This window comes from Sitophilus oryzae, unplaced genomic scaffold, assembly GCF_002938485.1.
Source record: "Sitophilus oryzae breed Bouriz unplaced genomic scaffold, Soryzae_2.0 scaffold_488_pilon_pilon, whole genome shotgun sequence".
NCBI classification, from domain to species: Eukaryota; Metazoa; Arthropoda; class Insecta; order Coleoptera; family Curculionidae; genus Sitophilus; species Sitophilus oryzae.
This window is the reverse complement of record NW_022147071.1, coordinates 164,001-190,891: the sequence shown is the minus strand read 5'-3', so window position 1 is coordinate 190,891 and position 26,891 is coordinate 164,001. Positions and strand designations below refer to the sequence as shown.

Below are 26,891 nucleotides of genomic sequence, written 5' to 3'. Positions count from 1 at the left end.
GGTTCATTGTGAAACAGGAAATTGTAGAGAGAAACAAACCCTATAACATAGGATACAACATTTTAATGAAAAGTGCTTTCCATAAAATCAATAAAATGAAAAATATACGAAATAATATACATGTACTGATTTTTTTCGAAAATCGACAACTATGAAACTATGATCCCTTCCCGGGCACAAACGGTTCATTGTGAAACAGGAAATTGTAGAGAGAAACAAACCCTATAACATAGGATAGAACATTTTAATGAACAGTGCTTTCCATAAAATCAATAAAATGAAAAATATACAAAATAATATACATGTACTGATTTTTAACATGCACTAATATGTTTTTACAGTTATTTTCAACCGATGTGAAAAAATAAATCTTCGCCAAGCTTTCCTGTATCACTTCGTATATCATCCGTTCCGGCCAACTCCCACTGCATACAAAAAGAAACGTCTTTCCGCCTGCCATTGTCTTGTCACTTCCATTCTATCAAAACGCGATCAGCATTTTAAATACAAACGTGTATTATTATGTCGCTATTAATTACTATTCGTCAAATACATAAATATGTATACCTATGTGGAACTGCAGTAGATAAGATAAATAAATTTTATTTAATCAACCAGAGTTTCAAACAGAATGAATAAAATTTTATCAATAAGATTTTGAATTAGAAAAAAATGGATAGAACAAACTGTTTCCTTTTTCTGAAGCTTCAAAGGCTTCACTCTGCGTACTTGCACTTGATTTAGGTTGAATGTTGACACGATTTTACTTGTTGCGAAGATGACCCAGTAGACTGTTGTCTACTGGAGCAAGAGCTGGAGCTTCATCCTTGAATCAAAGAATATTTTTATCAAATACAGTGTAAATCTAGTCAGAAAAAGAATTATCTTCATTGTTTTTAACCCTCAGTAGAACTATAGTAACTCTTGTATCTTTGTACTGTTATTTTTTTCTTGTATATTCCCTGTATGCTGTTCCATCTGGGAACAGAATGCAAGAAAGGATTCCAGCAAAAAACAAATAGATATAGGAAGAAGGTATATTTGCAGATCGACCAACCTAAGGCTCTGATTAACTCAGTAACTATCGATTCAAAGTTTGTCCAAAGAATACCTAGAGAAGCTGAATAAATTAGGCAAAAAAATAAAGTCCTCCTACTCTGGGTACCCGCCCACCATGGGATAGAAGGTAATGAAAAAAACAATCAATCTAATCACTAAAATTTAAGATTCTTCCTTTATCTACAACAAAGTTAAAAGGGACACTCTGTATTTAAAATTAATACGAATTGCAGGTTGCATCTCGGTAAGTCACCTTTTCGACAACCCACATACATACGCTTTCTCTATCGTAATGCACCCATGGAATTCAAGTGACACAACGAAGAGACAAACAAAATTCGTTTGCAGCCAACTTCTTATCTGTTAATACCTTCCTTTTTCTGATGTGCGATCGAGGCGCCATTTTCTTATATAACGCCAATGTAATACGTCGCGAGCCGCGTAAACAAATTGTTGAAATTCTTTTTGCAGATTGAAGATCGCGAAAGGTTAATTATAATAAGCTAAGAACTGGTAGTGGTTCTTTAATTTTAAATAAGATATAAGATTTTCAGACGTTGGCGATCTCCATGACTATTTTGTTGAAGAGTTCTCTATCTTCTGCTGCACGAAACCGACTCCCCACCCCCAGACTGATAAGTCCTGTACACCACCAGAGATAGCAGAGGCGACCAAATTAACAAGTCTTGGATTGCTACCTCAAAAGTCTAAGGATCATTATATGACTGCCTATAAAAACTTTCAAGACTGGATGATTGTGTGTTATTAGTATATTTAGTTGCCATTGTAACGGAACAAAAAACAATCTCCTGATTGACTAAAGAACATTGGTACGATATTTTCATGCAAAGAACTTGAAATAATATCAATGAAATTCAAATACATATATAACTTTAAATAAAACACAAATTACTAACTTTAGTTACACAAAATAACAAAAAGTCAGATGCTGGTACTCCAATTTATCGTTCTCCAATAAAATTCAAATACATATATAACGATAAATAAAACACAAATTACCAACTTTAGTTACACAAAACAACAAAAAGTCAGCTGCTGGTGGTACGATCTATCATTTTTCAACAAATTTATTATACTAAAGGTGGTAGAAAAAAGTACTAATATACAGGTATGTCGTAAAACACATCTAATAATAAACTTCCCAAATATTTGAAAATAGAATAGTTCGAGATGACTGCGACTCTCGATGCACCTTTGAATAAGAAGACTAAGGAAGGAGCATATCAAAAATCTTAGGTACACCGCGATGGGCCTCAAATATGGCCGACTTAAATTCCGGTTTATCAGTGTCGTTCTAATTTTATTTAAAAAATGTAAAACTATGATGTAGGGTAGACTCAATAATTTGTTGTTTTATTTTACGTTGTGAATAAATGTTGGTAGTTATTAAAATTGTTGTAAAAATATATAATTCTAATAAAAATAGATAAGTTATAATAAGTATTTATTAACACAAACATCCGATACCCTACTGAAGCAGGTAAGTCAAATTAACGTATCTAAATTCTTTGACATCTAATCTTTGACAAGTAATAAATAAAAGCTAAAAATGCAAGAAAAATATATAATTTTGTTAATTTAAGTCAATTTCATAAATGATCGGTTTACTACACGTATGTATATTATATAGTCACTTACTAGCGAAAAGTTGTTCCATTATTTCACTCAATTTTTGCCGAGATCTACCGCACGCTACACAACCAACTATTTTAGAGTCTTTTTCGATAAATCGCGATAGTGTCACTGTTAATTTAAGTTCTGCCACAATTTCCATCTAGATTTACTACCTTTATACAACTATCAGTAGTAGAATAAATAATAAATAACATAAAATAAGCTCCGTAAAGACTGACAAATCAACAAAATTTCAAATCAAATTCAAATGTGTCAAATGAATCGTCAAACAGAACTGTCAAGGATCCCTACCCTAGAGAGCTTTTATGGTGGCTTTTCCGCCCACCATGCATGGATACATGGATAGCATTATGCTCCTTCCTTAGTCTTCTTATTCAAAGATAGCAACTGATGATATTGACGTTTTTATTATCTTTTGGTTAATTTTGACCATATTCAATTTTATTATACAAAGGCGCCCCTGGTAGTCGGAGGAAGAAACACTAAGAGAAGAGAGGGGTGCGAGGAAGGGGGGTTGTTTAGTTCATTTAAAATAAATTTAGACATTCATGTAAGAACACTTTGTGTGCTTTTAATTAGGTCGAACATATTATAAACGATAAATCAACTTAATTAAAAGCATACCAAGTGTTCTTATATGTCGGATATTAATTAAACAAATATTAAAAAGACTAGTAATAGTATATATTAAGTTGTTACAGTTGTAATTTAATCTTTGGCGGATCTCAGCAAATAGCAGGCAGTTTTACATAATTTTCCTCCCTTTGAAGTGAATTGGAAACGGCTATATAATTTTGGCGCAGGCAAGATTTCCAGTTTGTTTCCGTTTCAGAGCTGAAATAATAAAAACAAATTAAATTAGATTTAATCATCTGCTGATCATGCTAATGTAACACAACGAGCGTCCTTAATTCCTTTTACATGCACCGTAAAAAAATTAAATAACTGCTCAGCAAGTAGCATTTATTAGCAGTACTAATTTAAAAAATCTATAAATGTAAGTAGATATATTTAATTTACTTACCTTTATATCCTTCGGAAACCCGGTGTACAACAATTAAACTCCATGATAAAAAATAACTAAGAGTCTATACAAAACACAAATTGTCCCATCATTTAAAAAAAACATTGTCTAGAACAGAATACTGGCAAAAAATCTGAAGGAATTTAATTTTACAATAATTCCACAAATCAAAACGAAATCAAACCGTAAAATCACAACAAAAGCATCTCTCGAGTGTCAGTTAAAACTCAAATTTTATTATTGTCATATATTGACATTTGCATTGTTGATATTGACAGTTTTAATATTTTGCGCCTCTGCATCTTGGAGGAAAAACTATTTTTAATGAACTGTCATTTCCATTTAAGTTTCCTAGCCATGATTTTGACCTTTGAAATTGCCAAATTTTAAGTAGATAGTGACATTTTCCCCTACAACATGAATACAATATAATTAATAGTAAGATTAACATTAAAAATACAAATTCAAAATACTCCTCATAACTATTGTAATGGCCGTGGATAAAGTATAGTATTCAACTCGCAATTTATAGCCATTATTCACTCGGGTGACTTCGTCAAACGTCACCCTGCGTGAATAATGGCTAGCATAAATTGCTCGCCCCGTTCATTAATATACTATTTTCCATCGTACCTACTATGTACTAAATGACCAAATTATTCAAATGGTGATTCAAATAACAGGAATGTCCAGCCAAAAAAAAATAATACATTATAAATCAGTTTTTTTCTAAGAGTATAAATTTTAGATCCGGTATTCTCTGGCCAATACCCAACGAGCTAACAATTTAAATGTTACAAAACGCCAGATAGATCATCATCTATACATATTAATAGCCATGGTATAGTGGATGAAGAGATTTTTTGTTTATCAAAACAAGACCAAATCGAGTTGCGTAATTCGAAAAACAATTTCGCAAACTTTCACCGAAGCAAATTCTTTCAAATTCCAGCTGGGGACGATTGAAATCATTTAAATTTAATAACTTAGTTAGAAAGAATACCGTTTGCCTGTTATTATTATTAGAAGTACAAGAATCCATAATTTTGCTAAGATATTGCTGGCTTCTTGGACACACCGTTGTGATATGCCTCATTTTGTCGAAGAAGCAGTTACCAAGTTACACAATCAGGGTTCTTGGTACAATTGTGCTTCTAATGGCAGGTTTAATTCATCTTGACATTTGACAGCGTTGCCCACTTTTACATATTTTCTTTTAATCAAAATATTTTACGAAACAAAAATAAATTAATTATAAATATATAAACAGTTAATATTTACATCAACAAAACTCACCTCCTTAACAGCACTTAACGGACTTAAAGAGCCATTACTACCGCTTTCCAGTTCAAAATATTCTAATAAAGTTGCGATGATTTTTTTAGGCTATTAAGCTATCTTGTACATTTCGCACTAAAAGAGGTTCTAAAAAGAACAACGTTCAACTGCAAGGTCTGCTAGTAGAAATTTTGAAGCTTAAAATACCGTATGATCGAGAAAAAACGGCGTCCAGTTGGCTGGGAAATGAAGATCGCTGTCATTTTATATGTAAATTTATATGGGAAATCTCATCGATCGTCATTTCCCAGCCAACTGGACGCCGTTTTTTTTTTCGATCATACGGTATCACTAACACAATTCATTTAAACCAAAAACTCGTAATACAAAACTAGTGGTGTCAAAACGAATGACACTGTCAGGAAATAAATCATAAATTTGTCATAAATAAATGTTGAAACTTGACATTTTTACAGCAGTGCTACCACCTGAATCCCCAACGGAAAATTTAAATTTCAGTTAGTCAGTTCGGCGATGAATATGAATTTAAAAATGGCCACCCTTGATTACGTAACTGAAAGTTTAATTGGTATCAAATATAGTAGTGTACCTATCTGATGACATTTCTAAAAAGTAAAGGACTTCTATAGAATAATATAATTGGGCATTTCAGTCAAGAGAATGATATTGATATATTTAATTAAATAGTTAATTAATTTTAAAATGAAATTAAAAATGGGTGACCTTAATTTTGGCGGAAATTTGACAAAGGAAAATGTATTTCACCTTGATAATGTTTAATATGAATTCATACATTCATGAATAAGTCTCGATATTATCGATCAATAATATTTTAAGTAAGTAATATGGTAACAAAAACGTCATTATTCTTGGAAGCCAAAAAGAGAAACTAACGGTAAAATTAATAAAAAAAAACTTGAAGTTGTTCCATAAATCACTAAATAAAGCATCAGTAATTTATACAGGGTGGTTCATTTAAATTGCATATAGTTTGTAGGCAGATTTTTAGTCCACAGGAACAGTAAAAAAATAAATCCAAATAAAAATGAGACAAAGTGAATACTAGACATACGGAATCAACGAAAATTAGTCCTTTTTAAATATTCCACTGTTTTTCAGCTTTAAATTCGTTGTTTCTATTTTTTTGGAATTTTAAAGCATCACTCTACCGGGTGCGTCTCAAAAGTGGCTCACCCCTATAACTTTTTTATGTTTTTAGATAAAACACGAGTTTCGGTATGTTAGTATATGACATAAATTAGGATTGATTGACGTATTCAAATGTTTTTGGTCGCTTCCTGCTTGGCACCCTCGGTATTTTTTTACTTTATTCGATAGAAAATATCATTCTGAACAGAATGTTGATGTTATGAAAATATGTCGACTTTTGACATTCTCGCTTAATGAAAAGTAAAAAATCGTATTTTAAATTTCAATTTAGAGTGCCATGGCTATATTAAAAACACTAATTTTTAATCAAGGAGCCTTGGAAAAATATATTTGACCGTCTAATGTTTTAGTGTCTTGTCCTGGCCGGTTAAAAGATGCCCAAATCGTATTTTTAATCATATCTCATTTTTTTCAAATGGAACGAGGGTGGCTCATTAGCATATTTGGAAAAAGCATTTTTTTACGAATAATTTGATATCATACACTTGGTATATCGAGTCAAATTTTCGTTATGAACAGCATTGTTATAATTTCAAATAAACCATATTCGAAAATGGCAAAAGTTGACATAAATATGATATGTCATTCTATTCAGAATGTCATTTTCTATCGAAAAAGTAAAAAAATACTGAGGGTGCCATTTAAAAATCAAAAGTTGTAGTCATTTCCGGTGAAATAGGAAGTGATCTAAAACAATTGAATACGTCAATCAATCCTTATTTATGTCATATACTAACATACAAAATCTCGTTTTTTTAACTGAAAAAATAAAAAAGTTATAGAGGTGAGCCACTTTTGAGACGCACCCGGTATAGAAATTTTATTAAAAAACGTTGTTTAGCCTAAGATCAACGTACTGTCATATTTCATTTGAGCTTTTGAAAAAATGGTAGAGCCCGAAGCCCGATAACATTTATCTCTATATAAAAAAAATACCGAAAGCCGGTATTATAAGTAGGTATATCGTAAACAGGTACTTCGACAACATATATCGAATATATTTAATAATAAAAACACAAAAAAAACGAAAGAAAGTGAACTTGTCGACCTTCAAAGGTCCGGACTCAGTAAAGAAATCGCCAAAGCGCTTATTCTTGTTGCTTTTCGTACAGAGCCTGATTGAAACGATATCATACACAGCTTATACAACTTAAAAATAGATAGTTATGTTGCAATTTAGTGTTTTACCGCAGATTATAAACTAATATTGCAGAACTTCGAATTGATCTGAAGACATGGATGTATTCATGCATGCCTTCTGGTGTTCCAACTTATACATTTTCTTCTGATATTCTAACAATTCTTCATCTCAGAAAGTACAGAACAATTAAAAAAGCAGAGTTTTTGTAGAATGGAGCTCCTGATGACATACTCTTGCACTTCTAAAGACATGACTTCTGGTATTTTAACATATACACTTTTTTCTGATATTCTAACATATTATGTTGCTTATTACAGTTGGGGGTTGGAACCTTTGGTGTTACACTTAAAATAAAACAGTAAATCATCACAATACACCAAAACGTTTTTTTTTGTGTCTTTGAGTCTTGATCATCTGCTGATGATGCTAACATGGTTAGCGAAACGCGCCTCCAGTGTAAAAGTAAAGGTGTTTTGGTGTATTTTGGTAATTTAGTGTTTCATTTTGCTATTATGTTGCTGTCAAAAAACACAGAACAATTAAAACAAGCACGGTTCTCTGTAGAATAGTGCTTCTGATGGCATGTTACATTCCCTTCTGAAAACATGAATAACTATTTAAACACTAAAAAGCCAAAAAAAAATACTAATACTGAGATAATACGTGGATCACTTAGTAAGTATTTTTTCCTTTAATTATATTTAATATTCTGTAATACCGACCTGGCGATCATACAACAAACTTTGAAGACTTCATAAAACATTTTTTTCGTCTACTTGATTTATTCTCTTTCCAAACCCCAACATTATCTTTAACACAATCGTCCGAATGAGGAATTTCCAAAATCGAACAAAAAACAACTAATGTTCGGTCAACTGAGGGTAAAGAAATTCTGGTTCTTTTTCAAGGCAAAATCGACGACAATAAGTCGATGGGTTCAAAAACTTGAAACTGACATTTTTGTCTTCTTGGGCAGATCCCCACGTCAAGGTTTATTGCCACTCGTGAGCTTGTTTGTTTCAGACAGAGTTTCGTTTATTTGTCCTTTAATTTTCTTTGTTCCAGCTTCTTGTTTTAATTATCTATAATTATTGTTATAAGAATTTAAATATACAGGGTCCAGCAATAGTGCGTCGGGCATAGCTTTTATAACAAACAACTTTCCTGAATGTATTTCATAAAAATATTTCTTCTGTAGGCTGGTTCAAAAAAGTGTGAGTGGATTTGGATGATTTTTTTAATATGGAACACCCTGTATATTATTGCATTTTTGACTTCCTTTCAGATTATTTTATATGATCCTAAGATATGAGTAAATATATTTTAATAGTTTCAGAGATATTAATATATAAATAAATAATATAATATATTTTTCAGCCTTTCTTAAAGATATGATTAAAAATGCAAAAACTGTCCTCAAATCAAAAATATATTAGGTATTTACTTTAGACGGTCTTTAATTACTTTGCTATAAATATGGTGATGGTAAATCAAACAGGAAGTTCAAAATTCCACACCAAGCTTTCTAAGTATAATATAAAATAATTTTTCTTTGTTTCCTTAAATGGAACACCCTGTATATTATTTTTTCAATAGATGGAGAATTAAAAAATGAATATTTTTTGTATTTAGAGTATTCCAAAATATTTAACGATTTTGCAGATATTCGCTGTTTTATATTGCATATGGCATCTTCTACAGTAAATTTTTATCTAAGCCACCCAGTGATTTTTCTGTCGCATTTTACAGTTGAAAGAGCCATATGAAATAATCATGCTTGTATCTGCGAAACTATTAAAAATTTTGAAATACTTTAAATACAAAAATGGTAATTTTTTAATTCCCTTTCTATTGAAAAAATAATATGTATTAGGTGTTTATTTAAAAAAATCATCTATCATCGATCTAATCGACTGACACTTTTTTAAGCCATCCTATAAAAGTTAAAATATTTTCCTGAAATACATAATTCTCGTACATACTTTTAAAGTTCCCAAGTTTTTTATTCTTATACATTTTCTTCTGATATTCATTTTATTTATTAAATCACATTAACATTTATTAAATCAAACAATTATTATTGTCTTTGTTCTGATATTTCGATAAAAAAAACTATTATTCTTCGAGATTGTTTTATCTTAAGATTTCAAAAGTCCTTCTGTACAAAAATGTTCTCCAAGTAGTAAATAATACAGTGCGTCACAATGTATTTGGCCTAGTATGTAGGACATTTAATTCAAGAACTCTCCAAAAGACCAAGGTTTCGTCCCGATTTAACAACTAATTCTATGCTGAGGTTGAGCAAGAGAAACATCTTCGAATTTGCACATTTATTTGACGCATCGTATGAGTGGAACCGCTCCTTTACATTAATAACAGAAAAATCAATCAAACGTGAACTTTTATGTATGTTTTTATACAAAAAAGTGGCTGATTACATGCTCACTCTGTTGTGAACAAACAATTGGAACAATATATTTCTTTATAATATATGGATAATATATTTTCTGCAATGTTACATACTTTTTTTCATCGCTAATATTTTGGATGGAATTTGATCAAAATCCATTTTTAGTGAGAGTTTATGTAACTATGCCCAATTTCATCTCACAATCGAGTGTATCATCTTGTAGACAAAGGTAAAGTAAACAAACAAAACAGAATACAAAACAAATATACAAATTACATTGTCGAGAGTCTTATTGTTTAAAATAAACACTTATAAATGTTTACAATGCCAAAGAATAAAAAAAAATAAAAATAAGATTCAAAAATATTTAGTAAGTTTTCAGTGTTTTCAAGATCAAATTCGATTATCAAAATATAAGTCATTTACGGCGTAGAAAGCCTTGTCAAGTAAATAAGATTTCAATGCTTTGCGAAATGAAGAAAATTATGTTATGGATTTGATTTCAAATAGCAGGTGATTGCGCATTTTTTTCGAGTTGTATAACATTGAACTTTTAACTAACTCTGAGCGAAGGGTAGGTAGATAAAGATCTTACTCCGCGTTCCTGAGTGGATAAGTGTGAGATGGCCTTTCTTGAGAAGCTGATACATGCTTACGTATTATAGGCAAACGGATTCAACTATAAATAAGGAAGGAAGAGTTAATATTTTTAATTTTTAAAAAAAGTCCCGGCAATGAGTTCTGCTGTTTAGTCCCAGTGAACATCGAACAGCTCTCTTCTGGAGCTTTAAAGTGCGGTCAAATTGAGTTGCACAACACGTACCCCAGAATGGAAGGGCATATCTGAGGTGCGACTCAAAAAGTGCATAATAATCAGTTCTAGCCACTGACAAGATTAGATAGTAGCTAATGCTTGGCTATGCTGGCCCAAGTTACCCCTGCAAATTTCCTAATATCATGGTCTCATCTCAAGTTTGACCTTCACCTAGGCCTCTCAATTCCTTGTGGGTACCATGCTGTAATTTTTGTGGTCCATTTGGTGTCCGTCTTTCTTGCCAGGTGTCTTCTGTGGATGACATCTATTATCTGGGTCTTTTATCGTATCCACTCTATTCTTTTAGGGTTTCTCTTGGTTATTCCCAGCCTATTTCGTTCCATTGAGCGTTGTGCAACCTGCAGTTTCCTTATAATTGTTTTATAATTCTTAATTTATAATTTTCCTAAGTAAGTAAGTAATTTTTGACTAAAAAGTGGTTACAATTAAAGCGTAAATCTTAAAATAGAATATAAACGACTACAAATACGATATTTATAGCCAAAGGCAGAATATAACCAAATATCGGCGTCGACTTTAACTTACCGCTTTCCATTATTTGCATACCGACGCCCCTTCACTTTCGGACGGCCGACCCTCGGGAGCCGACGCTGGGCGCCGCTACCCAGTGGCGTACTCGCTTCTTTTCAGCGCCAGACAATATTCAAATTATTTAATTATCTATTAAATGCAAAGAGTAAGCAGACAACCAGAAATACCTTAATTTTTTTTTCTAAATATGTTGCAATCCAGAATTTTTTTGTTTACCTATTTTCTTGGGTACTGGGTACCTTTGTTTTATACAATAAGTATCTTAGTACAATATTACTTCTGATGGTTTTCGTATAATATCCAAATCTAAAGACATAAATGCATTGTTGAAGATTGTAGGTTGTACGGGAGGGTAGAGATAATCACGCGACTTTATAGATCTATTGTGTCCCTCTTCCTTCAGTTATAACTCGTCATACAGTTTCAGGGCTTTGACAAAAGCCAGTATCTGAGACGGTTTTATAGAGGTTAGTTCTCCACCTCCGATATCAGTCGTACCAAAGTTTATGGCACGAATGATTGTCATCTTGACGCACTCAGAGATAAGGTGTTCTAGTGTTTCCCCATTTTCCCCACAGAATCTACATTCGCCGTTTTTTCTAAGCTTCAGTCTACTGTGGTGTTCATTGAGGGGATAGTTGGGGACAGTGTCCTGTTGACAATCCAAAGATTGTTCTTACTTGTTCTCAGAACCTTCTTCGAGTGTCTCAGAGTGTTGCAGGAGTGTTGCACGCAAGTAAAGTTGTTTTCTACTTGGAAAGCACAACGGTTCTAGTTCAGTTAGAAGAGCGTTTGCTCCATTTCTAAATTTCTAGGAAGATCATTTGCTTTTTTCCCTTCTATCTTGTGGGATAGCACCCAGAGTAAGAGGACTTTATTTTCTTTGCCTAATTTGTTCAGCTTCCCTAGGTATTCTTTGACCAACTTCGAATTGATGGTTACTGAGTTGATCACTTTTAAAGCTGCTCAGGGTCCATTACAGAGATCTACATACCTACTACTGGGTAAATGAATTTGTAGATATGGTTTGGCTTTTTTTGAAACTTTAGTTTCGGAGATATAAAATTATCGGATAAGATGACTATTTCGATGCCTTTTTGTTATTGATGAGCAGGACTACACATCTGCGGACTTTTGCACAAAATGCTAAACCAAGACCAAGACTAGTGTTTGATCTGCGAGACCAAGATCAACGGCAAGCTCTTGCAGTCTTGATTTTTTTACGTTTATATGATGACAAGAAATTACTTATTTGTTCATATAATTATTGTTTTAATTCATTACAAATAGTGTTTTCCGACAAAGTAAACAAAAACAAGACACCAAAAAATATAAAAAAGAACCATTTCTTACTTTCAAGCTTTATGAAACTTCCCGCATCTATGATTATATTTATCAATATAACTTATGTACAAATACAAATTTGTAATATTCCGCAGGAATAAATAAAACAACATAAATAAAACAAACTATTTTATTAATAATAACACTTACCAAATTTTATGCCTCACAGGTTGAACTTTAATCTTAACTTTTTTAAATCAGTACCTTTTGACATTATTTTTCTGCAGTACTAAAATCCATTATTTACCTATCGTGTGATGTCGATATTTTACAGCTACCTACCCCAGTTTTTAGTATGTGTTTAGTATGGTCCTTCTACCATATTCGAGATGCACTTATCTACGACGAGATGGTATACGAACTTTATTGATAGTAACTTTATTGGTGTATCTATATAAGACTTTCTGCCTGGGCAGCGAGTATTAACCATAAACTGTGCTCTGGGTTCTACAGTTAATTTTCACTCGATTTTTCCTCCACTTGACTTCAAAAGACACAAAACACACGTAATAACACGAATCAAAATGCATCATCTTCCAAAACGCAGGGTATTTGACAAAAGTTGTCACAAAATTATAACCTATAATTTGGCAAGACTTTGACAAACGTCAAAAATCTAAAGGCGAGTTCATACGCATCGGCGTCCGTTTGTCGTTCATCGTTCCGTCAAACCAATAAAATTGAAATACGATCTGTCATTTTTGAAATAAACCAATAAAACTGGTTAAAAACAACAAGTGACGACGCATGACGAATTTATATTTAAACCCATCCATAGTTAACTTAAAAATTATTAGAAACTTTTTTTAGTAAAATAAATAGATTGGTATGGGACGTCATCTGCTTTTCTTCTGTCATCGTCTGTCGAAATCTTACCTGAGAAAAAAAAACAGAGTATACCCATAATTGGAAATGGTTGATTAATCTGAAAATGATGATGATATTTGCAGAAACACAAAATTAGCAAAAAAAAAATTATTTGCTTTAAATTTATTTCCTTTATTTCATAATTTGTACACTTAGAAAAAGACCAGTTTCTATTGATTTTAGGGTTAAGAGACAACAATATTTTCTAAATTATCTAAAAATAATTATGTATAAAACATGGCGTATAAAAACATCTATTTAGTTATCACAATGCGTATTGGTACATACTGTCTTTTACATCCAAAATAAATACCTTTTAATGTTTTATGTTAATCATCAGAGCACATAAAAAATGTCTTCTCTTGGGGTCTTATTTATTAATTCTACATTGTTCTATTCTATTCTATCTTCTGCCATTGAACCTGCCCCTTGCTGTCCTGCCTGCCGATGCAGCTGTGCTGGGTTCTTCCGCCGGTACCTCGTTGCTAGCCTTGGACTTGCTGAAGCGGTTCCTTCTTCCTGATGACGACGAAGCGGCAGGTTTGGTTTCCTTTGTGCCGGTTCCGCTGCCACTTCCTCCTTGGTGTCTGTTGACGCTACTGGCTTTTTGTGGTTTGTCTAAGGTGACAAAAATGTAGGTTAGGAAAAAGACCTTCAATGTTATTGGAGACAAAAAGTAGTAAATTGATATCTTTTAAGCCCTGTCTAGATTCTAGATATAAAACCGGGTCAGACCAATCAGACAAAACAGCGTCAAGACAGAAACATTCATGTTTTACGACAAAGTATAGTCTAAAAATGAATAACTTTGAATTTTGACCGTTATTTTTTACCAACATGGCAAATATAAAATCCCTCTATCAAAAAAGTTACTGATATTCTTTAAATTGAGTGCCTGAACGAATCAGATAGGTAACTCTTTTTACTTTCGTGAAATAGAAAAGGAAAAGAATAAAACAAGTGACAGTTCTTCCTCTTCTTGCAGAAATCAACACAAAATGTCATAATTCTAAAGGTAAAATGTCATCAACTTTTGACATTTCTAAATATCAAACCAATGCCGTTTCTAATAGAACAGCATCGGAGCGAGATTTATGACGTCACGCTAGTTAGATACTACGGATTAATAAATATGTTGTAGAATACATGGAAAACATAATTATTTCTCGTATTTTTGGTTTGCATTTTTAAAATGATATAGTTTACATGAAATATACGTAATATACAGTTAATAAATACAATATATATATATACCTATTTATAGTAATAAATACTTTGGCAAATAAACTATGAACCACACAAATGCAGCAAATGTTTTACAATATACAAATAATGAAAAATATATTAATAAAAAAAATAATGTAAAATGTAAAATATATTTAAAATTTTGGGGTTGTCGATCTAATCTACCAAAAAACATTCAATATCTACTAATAGTGATGTATTATTATTTGCATTCACAAAATTTATATGTATATTTTGCAAGTATCAATGTTCGAAAAATTATATTTGCAAATAATACAATATCATAGAAAAAAAGACGTCAGTGATGGCCATGAAATAAAGATCGCTGTTATTTTATATGTAAAATTGTTCAAAATTTTTTTATTTTCTTAGGATAAATTTTGTGAATGCAAATAATAATACATCACTATTTGTAGATATTGAATGTTTTTTGTTAAATTAGATCGATTTTCAAACCCCAAAATTTTAAATATATTTTACATTTTACCCCTTATCTTATGTACCTATTCATTATTTGTAGGCATACCTATTCATTATTATAAATAGGTATATATATATTGTATTTATTAACTGTATATTATGTATATTTCATGTAAACTATATCATTTTTAAAAAACAAACCAAAAATACGATGAATAATTATGTTTTCCATGTATTCTAAAACATATTTATTAATCCGTAGTATCTAACTAGTGTGACGTCAAAAATCTCGCTCGTGGCTGTTCTATTAGAGACGGCATTGCGTCAGCATGGCGGCAAGTTGCTGACCTAATAAAATTAACACTAGAAAAGCCCGCGGGAACTGTCAAATTCAAAGTTATTCGTTTCACAGACTATAGCGACAAATTCAATACATTTCTACGACATTTTTGTCTCATTTTTGTTTTGTTTCCGAATTCGGAGAGTTTTGAATGCCCCGTCTCGAGTCGGCTATTTTGTCGTATACTAAGGACTGGCAAAGGTTAGTCTTGGGTCGAGATTTCCGTATGTAAGAAGAGTACAATGCGTTTATAATGTACTGGACAAAGAGAGGACAGTAAACACGTTGCCAAACGTATGAAATAAACCAGAAACTGTGCACGTGGAAGGGTATATAGCAGATTTGTCGCAGTTGACCGGTCGACCCAATCAATACCTCTGTCAGTACTTAAAGTTCTAGGGAAAGGTGTACGTCATGCGTTCAGCTTCACGATTTAATTACGTCTCGTGATACTTGATTTGTTTATTTATTAACGAGTCGTTGTAATTTTCCCTATAGCTTGAATTTTTTTTTTTAAGTGCAAGCTAGAAACACGTGCATTTTTGGTAAAAATAAGTGGAATTGAGTGGGTGTTCGATAGTGGTCGCGCTATTAGAACTCTGAATTCAAAAATCGATATCTCGAAATCTATTAGAAATAATAGATTGTAGTTTTTCAAAAACTTTTTAACATTTCTGCTGTATTTTCTTTGTAGACATTATGTGAAAATCTTTATCAATAAAAAATTACAGGACTGCTGAAAATTGCTATGCTCTAAAAAGTAAATGGATGGATTTTTTACAATTTTTGAATGGAAAAAACAACCTTATCGAATTTTTCTTATGTAAACATATTGTAAAATATCCGATCTTGAAAATAAAAAAGGTTTCAATATCTAAAGTGGTTCTTGAGTTATGGCCTGTTATGTGTTAAAAGGTCGCATTTCTCTCACTCCGACTTAATAAGATCCCTATGCAATTTACTTCCACACATGTAAATGCCAACCCAAAAGTAACAGTTGCCAGCACGGTATTTTACAAGTTGTCGGTGCAGTGTGGATGTCGTGCATTGCCAAAAGTAGGAAACTAATGGAATCACACAAATTTAGTACTGTGGAGTGCTGGTACTGCTAATATATGACATTAGTATATCGTGGAGTGCTCCATTTTGATAAAAAAATGCCAGAAGAGAGAAAGTGGAACACGGAAAATGCCTGCAAACTTATAAAGCGCATTTATTATTATGGGAGGGTAAAAACAAGGACTACAAAAATTGTTACAAGAAAGGCTGGTGCATTAGAGGAGATTTGTATTAGCACTAAATGTAAACTCGGTTGATGTTAAGAAGAAAATAAGAAATATTAATAGCTATATGGTATACGAGGTACCAACGTCTCCAACAGAGAACTGCAAATCTAGAATCGCAACACGTTCTCCATCGATTCAAGAAATTAAGCAAGTATTATCACAGCTTAAAACTGGCAAAGCGGCAGGTCCTGATAATATACCCGCTGAAATATTTAAGATACACCCAGAAAACATTGCACATCTACTAGAGACAATAATAAAAGCAGTTGGGAAACAGAACATATCCCGTCAACGTGGAAAGAAGGACTTATTGTAAAACTCCCCAGGAAGGGCGACTTATCCCAGTGTAAGAACTGGCGAGGCATTACCTTACTTAACACCATTAACAAGATAATTGCTACAGTCATCCAAAAAAGAATATCAGATGCCCTTAAACCGACTTTGAGAAAAGAACAAGCAGGCTTTATGCCTCAAAGATCATGTATCGACCAAATTAATACTCTCATATAGAGCAATCTCAAGAGTTCAGATCGCCATTATACATGGTGTTCGTGGATTTTCAAAGAGTATTCGATACTATAAAACACATAGCCATCTGGAAAGCTTTGAGAGAAAAAAGGAATACCCGAAAAATAATCCGCATGATTAAAATGCTTTATCATGATGCTACAAGCTGTGTATTACATAAAGGTTAAGTGGGGGAGAAAATTTCTATTGCTGTAGGTGTAAAACAGGACTGTATACTTTCGCCGCTACTCTTTAACATCGTTCTGGATGTAGCACTAAATAGAGCATTTAAAGAACCACTAGGGATACAATGGGGACTCTTAAGCAGGCTAGAAGACCTGGATTACGCAGACGATCTATGCATCTTTTCCCATTCACATTCGGATATGTCTCAAAAACTTCTTTGACTCCAAGAGGAAGCTAATAATGTCGGTCTTCAAATCAACGTGGCGAAAACCAAAGAAATGAGGTCAAATACTCCCAACAACCAAGATCTATACCTCTCCAATCGAGCCATCGAAAGAGTTGATGAATTTCAGTACCTGGGAAGTATGGTTCACAGCGATGGGGGCACAGAGAAAGATATAGAGGAAAGGATTTTGAAGGCACAAAGAGCTTTTGGCATGCTTACACCTGTGTGGAACTCCTCTATATATAGCAAAAAAACTAAAGTCCAGCTCTTCAATAGCAATGTCAAATCTATTTTGCTTTATGGATGCGAGACATGGAAGGTTACGCGTGGTCTCATGGATCGCCTACAGGTGTTTGTTAACAAGTGTCTTCGAAGAATATTGAGAATTTTCTGGCCCAATCAAATTAACAACGAAGAACTGTGGAGAAGAACATCACAACATCGAATAGATATCGAAATTAAGAAAAGAAAGTGGGGCTGGATTGGGCACATTTTGCGCAGACCCCACAGAGATATCGCTAGACAGGCACTTGAATGGAATCCACAGGGAAGACGTGCCAGGGGAAGACCAAGGAATACCTGGAGAAGGACAGTAACCTCTGAAGCCCAAGAGGTCGGGAAAATATGGGGAGAGATCATACAGACAGCTCAGAATAGGATCAGATGGAAACATCCCTTAGAAGCCCTACGTCCCACGAAGGGATGACGGGAACATATATATATATATATATATATGGTATACGAGAGAAATAAAAACAAAAACATTATTTGGGGTTTCTTTTTACAACATGGGATGGCGAGTCAAAAACAACACTACTGGCTGCTAATAATATATTTTTATCTTCTTTCTGATAGAAAGGCTACATTATTAATAAAACTGATTCTTATATACTGAACTTTGTTGTACTTTTGTCCACGCGGTATAGACACTTTGTCTCAAATTTGTTTTGTCTGAATTTCACATTTTTGTCGCAATGACTGACATTTAGTCGCCTTGGTCTGGACCCGGCATAAGATTTTACCTGTCAGTCAAGTAAAACTTTCAGTTAAAAATGCAGTCGAAACGTATTAAGAAAAACCTTGACTTGTGTGTAGGCGAAAAAAGATCAATTTTATTTGAACTAGGTTAAGACAGAAGATTCTACTAGTCTCTGGTCTAGAAAACTGAGAAGATTATTCAGTTTTATAACAAAACTGTCGTTTTACCCACACTGAAAATTAACTGTTTCGCTAATTGTGCCGATGTGTGTGTATTTTATAAAAACAATAATCAACTTAATTGACTTCAGATATAGGAAATGCTTAACACAATGCTTACGAACTCGGTTTGATTGTTTCATTAATCAGATACTTACGAACAACTTGTTCTCTTCTTCTTTTCAAAGTGGCTAACAAATCGTCGTTACTTCTGAAAGGTCTTACAATGCCACCCTTAATGAATTTCTTTGCGGCTTCAGTCGTTGAACTGGTTTCGACTGGTTGGGGCTCTTCTTCGTAATCGCCTTCAGCAACTGGCTCTTCTTCCTAAAAAAAGTCAACATACATTTAACTTCTTTTTATTAAAAAAACATAGAACATTTCCCAAATCTACCACATCTACCATTTATTAATAAGTAATAAATCTTATTGGTACAGTAAGCAAAAAGACGCTGTACTGTTGTCAATCAGAGAGTCTATTGACATATAATAACTGCAACTGTCACCGTTTTATAACTAAAGTTTTGTCATATAAAAATACTATACAACCTTTTGTACTTAATAACACCACTATTGGCGTCTTAGGACTTGTTGTAGAAAACTCGTTAAAATGGGACTTGCACATCGAACCTTTATCAAAGAAACTAAGCGCTGCCTGTTTTGCGCTATGATCAGTTTCTAAGGAACTTAACTTATAAACCTTTAGAATAGCCTATCATGCCCTTTTTGAGTCACATCTTCGTTATGCCCTTCCATTCTGGGGTACTTGCTGCGCAACAAAATTTGATCGTATTTTCAAACTTCAAAAGAGAGCAGTTTGATATTTATTGGGACTAAACACTAGAACTCACTGCTATGAATTTCGTTAAAAATTTCAAAATACTGATTCTTTCTTCTTTATTCATTTTTGAACCCGTTTGCTTAATCCGCAAGCACATATCTGCTATTCCCGAAAGGCCATCTCACAACTATCCACTTGGGAATGCGGAGCACGATCTTTATCTGCCCACCCCGAGCTCAGGCTTAAAGGCTCAATACTGTACAATGCCAAAAAAATGTACAATCATCTGCCTTTGAATATCAAGTCTCTTTCATTCTTTCCCGCATTTCGCAAAACTCTGAAATCATACTTACTGGAGAGAGCCCTATATGCGGTAAACGACTTTTTTGTTGATGTTTAATCATGAACAATTTTGAATTTTAAAATTTTGATCATTTCTCACACTGGCGAAAGGTCTAGTATTTAATATTTTATTAAATGATTACGAAACTCTTAAATAATTATATCCATTTACAATTTTCCTATTCTAAAATTTTATTGATACGCTTTTTTGTGTTCTGCAATGTTCATGTATGTTCTATTTGTAATTTTAATGACGTAATTTTTTTTTAAATTGTATGATTTGTATTGTATGTTATTTTTTTTATTATTTGTATATTTTTGTGCTTTTGTTTGTTTTGTAAATGCTTTGTCGATGAAGCTATTTTGGCTTTTTATTCAATAAAGCGTTATTTATTTATTTATTTATTTATAGGAGATCCACCACTGAATTTCAATGCTACCTTCTTTTCTAAATTGGGTTCTTCGGTGGCTAAAGTGGAATTTACACTCTATCATTTTTGATGCACATCCAAAATGAATCACTCTTAGTGAATTAATCTTATTGAATGAAATAACCAAACCAAAAACCTAAGAAAGTGATTTCACTGGAAATTTTATACTGAACTAAAAAAGAAAGCCCAGGATGGTAACACTTTTCACTCTGGATGAATCATCAGAGAACGATCCTTTCGTCAAAAGTTGGTCGGAAAATTTTAAAGGATCCCATTTTTATATAGAGTATTTATATAAAAATTTAAAACAAAATTAATTTAACACTAAAAACCCTACCTGTGGAGCAGCTGTGGTTGTAGTAGTAGAACTAGCAGCCTTGTTATTCTTCCCAGCTAAAGGATTCCTCCTACCGACTAACGGGCCTCTTGCAGGTACTTTTTTTGGTGGTGGTGCAGGTTCTTCTTCATACTCGTACTCCTCTTCGGCAGGTCGAGCTGTGCACAGAGCTACAACGGCCAGCAGTCCAAAAATAACCCTGCAAAAACGTAGAAAATGATTTACTGACTTCACTATCCTTGAAATTAATACGGTTTCTCATAAATATTTACTACGACATAGGTGTAGAATTTTTTTATGTTGGTGTATATATAAATATTTATTGTTTATTACTTTCTTTGGGAAATATTTGCAGAATTGCAAAAAATCTAATAAACACTTTCATATTTTCCGTTTTTTTAGTTCGATTAAATGTTTTAAATTGTTTTTTTTTTCTTTTTTATTTATTTTTACATTACAACAGGTTCCTTAACAGAATATAATATGGCTGTCCAGAACTATCGAACAAGCTCACCCTGCTGTATCAAGGAAGTCTTTGCTGCAGACTCTGCGATAAAGATCCTGAAACAGCAAAGCACATAATATATCACTACGAGACTCTGGATCACAAAACATCCCCCTGTAGAACATTTTCTGTAATGGCAATGACTGGAAGTAAAAGCTATACTGTGTGAACAAACACTAGAAGCGCTGCTAGTCAAAAAATTAACAAATAATAATTTGTTTGGTTTCGTTTGTGTTTGTTTATTTCGTTGTGTTTTGTGAATATTCGGTGTGTGATTTTGGCAATTTCCTCATTAATTATTGGTGTATTTGTACTTATTTTACCAAGTGCATTTTATTTTAATTATTCATATTTAATTTCAATCGCTTTTTTCGACCGAGAACGCAAACCTGCGAAGAACTGTAGCGTTCCTAATTGCGACAACAAAAATGGCGGTATTTTTCATTTTCCAAATCCCCGGAAAGATTCGATTGTTATGTACATTTTTTTTCAGTTTATAGGTATGTAAAATACATAATTTATAATAACATCAATAATTGCTTTATTTTTATAAACGTTCGATCGGGTATTGATATAAAATTGTGACAAAATAGGTATATTAAAATTAAATTATATATGTTACATATAAATTACAATTTTTTATTGTTCATTTTTAATATATTTATTTCGTTACAATTAAAAAAATTGTTTGTGCAATATTCAAAAAAATTAAAATAAATATAGGGATCGATATTTCATGAATTTAGTGCGCGAACAAACTCAAGGGGGCGCTTCTATTACTTTCATTTCATAACATAGAAGTTAAAATTCTAAAGGGGGATGTTTTGTGCTTTGGATCGCAAGAAACACCTTCTATTTGGGATAACAAGGATAAAACCTGCCGAAGTTGGTATAGGGTACAGGGATAGGAGACTGGGAGCAGTCATAAAGAGGATACAAACACAATAGACCTCTTAAAATCGAGGAAAGAAATATTCTTGAAAATGTTTGATTGAATCTCTTATAAGTAGGATAAAGTGTCTTAATACAAATAACACAAATAACCTTAAAAATGGGACATTTCATGTAGAAATGTGTCACGTGTGTGCGACATTTAAAAAAGCAAGGTGATTGTCGTTCAAAGCGTTAATTATATTTATTTAAATTTCTTTTTCGGCGGCGTAGATTACGCGCGCGAACTTGGACAACCGGAACACCGTTACGCCATCCTTGAGTAGGTAATCCGTTTTTAAGCCTCGAAACGTAATTGAATTTTTCTTCAATACGATCTGGATCGGACTTTCTACATGTTTATGTACATAAACATGACATAAACCGATTTTTCTCAATTTATTTGGGCTTTTTTCGTCATCAAAATATTTCATTTTTCAAACCATATTTCACTGTTTCGATTGTATTGAAATTAATGGGTGATTTTTTTTCTTAAACTTTTTATTTCATTATTATCGTGATACACATACAATCAGTATACTTTAGTGCCTGTTGCAATGTCACGTTGTGTATAATACAGGATGTCCCAGAAATAAGTGCAAGTATTTCAACTGGTAGTATAGTTCAACTCCAGAAACATGACCATGATGTTTTTTTTTCGCGAAAAAAAAAATTTGAATATTCGAAATTTTTTGAGAATTTTTTTGAAATTATTTGTTTTTATTTAAAAAAAATAATTTCTTGATAATATGGCAACATATGTAGTAGAGAGTCCAGAAAAGAACCAGTGGTTCTCAAAATTTTAGCAAAAATTCATTTTTTTTTTGGTAATTTCCAAAGTAAAATAACTCCGTTATTTTGTTCTTATTTGAAAAATGATAAAGAGAAAATATGTTTCTTTTATCGAGATCTACCACTCCTTAAAATACTTGCACTTATTTCTGGGACACCCTGTATAAACAAAGCACAGATGAGTATTTTACACCACTACAACCGCATGTTACAGTTTCAAATAAACTATATGCCAAAATGTCAAAAGTTGACATATGATATGTCATTCTATTCAGAGTGTCATTTTCTATCGAATAAAGTAAAAAAAATACAGAGGATGTCATTTAAACGTCAAAAGTTGTAGTCATTTCCGGTGAAACAGGAAGTGACCAAAAACAATTGAACGTGAATCAATCCTGATTTATGTCGTATACTAACGTACCAAATCTCGTTTTTTTATCTGAAAAAATATAAAAAGTTGTAGGGATGGGCCACTTTTGAGAAACACCCGGTATTGTAATGAATTATGACTTACTTCATATACATCCACCCTTCACAACAACCGTTACTTATTTAAAACAATATTACTATTACAAAATAAAGATGAATACAGTCGTGCAATGCTTAGAACAATGGTTCATAAATGAAAATACCGTTAATATATCAACAATCGAACCAAAACCAACAATTCTACTTAGAATTTAATACAAAACAGCAACTTTCAACGCCTGTAACCCACGAGAAAGATTCTTTCAAGGTTCAGGAACAGTTTTAGCTGGCTTCTTTGGTTACATTTCAAGAACACCTTCGAAAGTGTTTTTTGTCACACCTCTTTAACTAAAGATGGATCTTAAATAGTTTTTGTGATAGCTATAAATACGACATAAAAGCCTTGAAAGAACCTTTTGCGTTTATTATCAAGATTAATGCTATCATAATACCATACAATCGAGGAAAAAAAAACGGCGTCAAAGACGGCTGGGGAATGACAGTCGGTGATAATTTTGGCGAGGTCAAGCCCTAGACGTCATTTATTTACTCTTCTTTAATTGTTAATGGCGATTACTGCCAGTTGGCCTTAAGAAGGTTGTAATTTATTTTTATGTTGGGTAAAAATTATTTTTAAATAGTGTAGTTCAAAAATTCGAGAAAAAATATATCTCGTCTTTTGATTGTGGTATTTCGAAGAAGCACATAAAAGAGGAATATTTTCTGTTAGTAAATTGATAGCTCCCGGTAGACAAAAGGATTCCTAGTAACATTAGAAATACTTTCAGAATATATAAATTGCACAAACTCTTCGTTATAAAACACTATTTGAATTTTAATTGTTTAAACAATATACTATTGTAAGTAACTTGAATCTGATTGTTGGAATTGTGAAACAAAATACGGAAACACACTGAAAAAAAGTATTTAAATATTCCTCATATAGCACCAAAATATAACGTAGTAGTTTCTTACTTACGGCCTTGAATTTTTACTCACAGCGCGCGCCAAGAAGTTTCACTAAAAACGCGCAACTAAAACTACTAATTGACTTGTTCGTGGGTTTTCTTATCACGTCTTTTAATTATTCACTGTGTACTAAAACTACTAAACTTGTAGTTAGAGCAAAACTAAGTAAATTAAAGACAATAAGCCAATAGATATATAATTACTAATAAATAATAATAAATAACAAAAAAAGAAAGACAAGTTATTTTGCTCCTTGAACCGAAGAATAAAAATGCTGCAGGTTGTTTATCGCTATATGTAAAGTATTTGCGTAACAAAATGTGAAATCGTATTTATACGTACCCACCACCAGGCTCTTTAGATGCGTTATTATTTCTTTCTTACATTGCCTGACAACTAATAATGATTCTAAATGTTAATGTCATTCATACAACGTGTCCGACTAGTAGGTAATTTATCAGTTCAATACAATCATTATTTTGAAGAATTTAAAAAGAGTATAGATATATAGAGTGAATATAATATTGATTAGTACTAAAACAAATACACTGGAATTACCAAAAAAACAGCTGGTGATCTGAATATTTACGTAATGTTTACGTAGTAATTTAAAATATTCATTATTACATAATTATGTTAGTTAAAAAAGGATGTGGTTGTGGTATACATTTTATGTATATTTATTGTGAATCAAAATCATAACCATAGCCTATAACCAGCTTGCCGGTTTACGATCATCGTATATTATACAGGGTGGCCCATCGAAAACGTTCCGCAATTTCCGTTCTCGATGGAATTTGACTTTCGAAAAATCCATTTGCCAAAAATAAGCTTTTTACGTCAAGCAGTTTAAGCAGAATGATTTTTTAAAGAATTTCAAAATATGTAAAAAAAACAAATAAATGATGCTTGTCCAAGGGTTTTCCCGAAAGACTAATCAAACCCAAACCCCTTCTTATCGAACCTCTACATCCTAGAATCAACCTGTATGCCAAAATTGAGCTTCTTACGTTGAGTGGTTTGAGCAGGATCGTGATTAATCAGTATGTCAGTCACTTAAGGATTTTATATACATATTAGTATAGATTTCTATTTACATCAATGTTGCAGGTCGCACAACGCTCAATGGAAATATGCTGGAAATAACCAAGAAAGACCGTAAAAGAATGGAGTGGATACGACAAAAGACCCAGGTAATAGATCAGGTCATCCACAGAGTCAAATCCCTCAAATGGCAATGGACAGGATCCCTGGCAAGAAGGACGGACAACAGATGGACCATAAAAATTACAAAATGGTACCCGCGAGGAATTAAGAGACCTAGAAGAAGACCGAACTTGAGATGGGACCATGATATTAGCAAATGCAGGGATAACTTGGGCCAGCTTAGCCAACCATAGACAACAATAGGCTCAACTACAAAGAAAGTAGGTATGTGAGGAAGGCATATTTAGAAATGGTTGAATAAGCTGAAAATGATGATGATATTGATGATATCAGAGTGTTTAGACTGAAGAAATTAATCACAAATCGTACCAAAATCCCTAAAATCATAAATAAGCATTTCATCCAAACTCAAACTTTAGAAAAACGTTCTTCGAACTTTTAAATTAACGTAATTTTAAAAGAAATGCTCATATTGCGACACCATACAAATTATGTATTTACTTTTCAAAGGATCAGCATAACTAAATTAGGCAAGATAGCATCTCTGACATTTAAGTCCCAACCCGTGATATTCGTAAAGCCGTACCTCTACAATAGCGATTGGTGAAAAATAGTACCGACAGTGAGGAAAACCGAGTCACGGTTTTAAGGCAGCTCGAGAACAGGTTTTAAACTATGCACTCACCGAAGAAATGAAAGAAAAAGTGAAATGATACATGTATGTCGCACTTATACGAGATTACTTTAATCAAAATTAACCGTTTAAAAAAATTATTTGACTTACATTAATTTAGTCTTCATTTTTTTTCTTTATATATGATGATAACTCTCTGTACTTCTTGCTTTTTTGGGAAACTTTTTATAAATGTCGGCTGCCTGCCTGCACACACTCTGACTGTTTCACTGTAGATTCCTGCACGAAGTACACTATACATTTATAAACTTTGTTCTTTGATTTTCCCTTCACTTTGCAGTCGACCATGAGGAGCAGTCTGCAAAAATGCGGTGCTGGCAATTCGCAGCAGTTTGGGTGGGCCACCATCTCGGATTTGTTAACGAACGTGTTACTCTTTTTTTATTCCTTTCGATTACTTAGTTAGTTCGACCCATCTTCAAAATTCCTTTATATCTTTTTTCTTTAATCTCTGGACGGCATTCTTTATTTATTTATGGAATTGAGACTCGTTATGCTAATTATTTTTCGGAAAAAAGGACATTTAAAAGCATAAAAGCTTTTATTTTAGCTTATAAATGTATAATTTTTTTTTATTGATTTGTTTAAATTAATTTGCTATTTACGTCATTTTTTTTAAGAAACAAATAAAGAAAAAAATTTTGTTTTAAACCACAGATATTTAAAATAAAACTATTTGGCGCCCGCGCTAGTTTTATGCGTTATCTTATGCAACCAGATATACAAGTCTCC

General features: G+C 32.7%; 1 protein-coding gene across 1 annotated transcript; it reads right to left on the bottom strand.

Annotated features, from left to right (window-relative positions):
- Positions 1 to 13,701: 13,701 nt before the first annotated feature.
- On the bottom strand, positions 13,702 to 26,671 carry LOC115886387. The gene is made up of 4 exons (XM_030905509.1): positions 26,250 to 26,671; positions 20,635 to 20,833; positions 18,902 to 19,070; positions 13,702 to 13,954 (listed from the first exon to the last, which is right to left on the bottom strand). Exons 1-4 carry the CDS (start codon positions 26,264 to 26,266, stop codon positions 13,740 to 13,742), a joined length of 600 nt encoding a protein of 199 aa, XP_030761369.1. The 5' UTR covers positions 26,267 to 26,671; the 3' UTR covers positions 13,702 to 13,739.
- Positions 26,672 to 26,891: the final 220 nt, after the last annotated feature.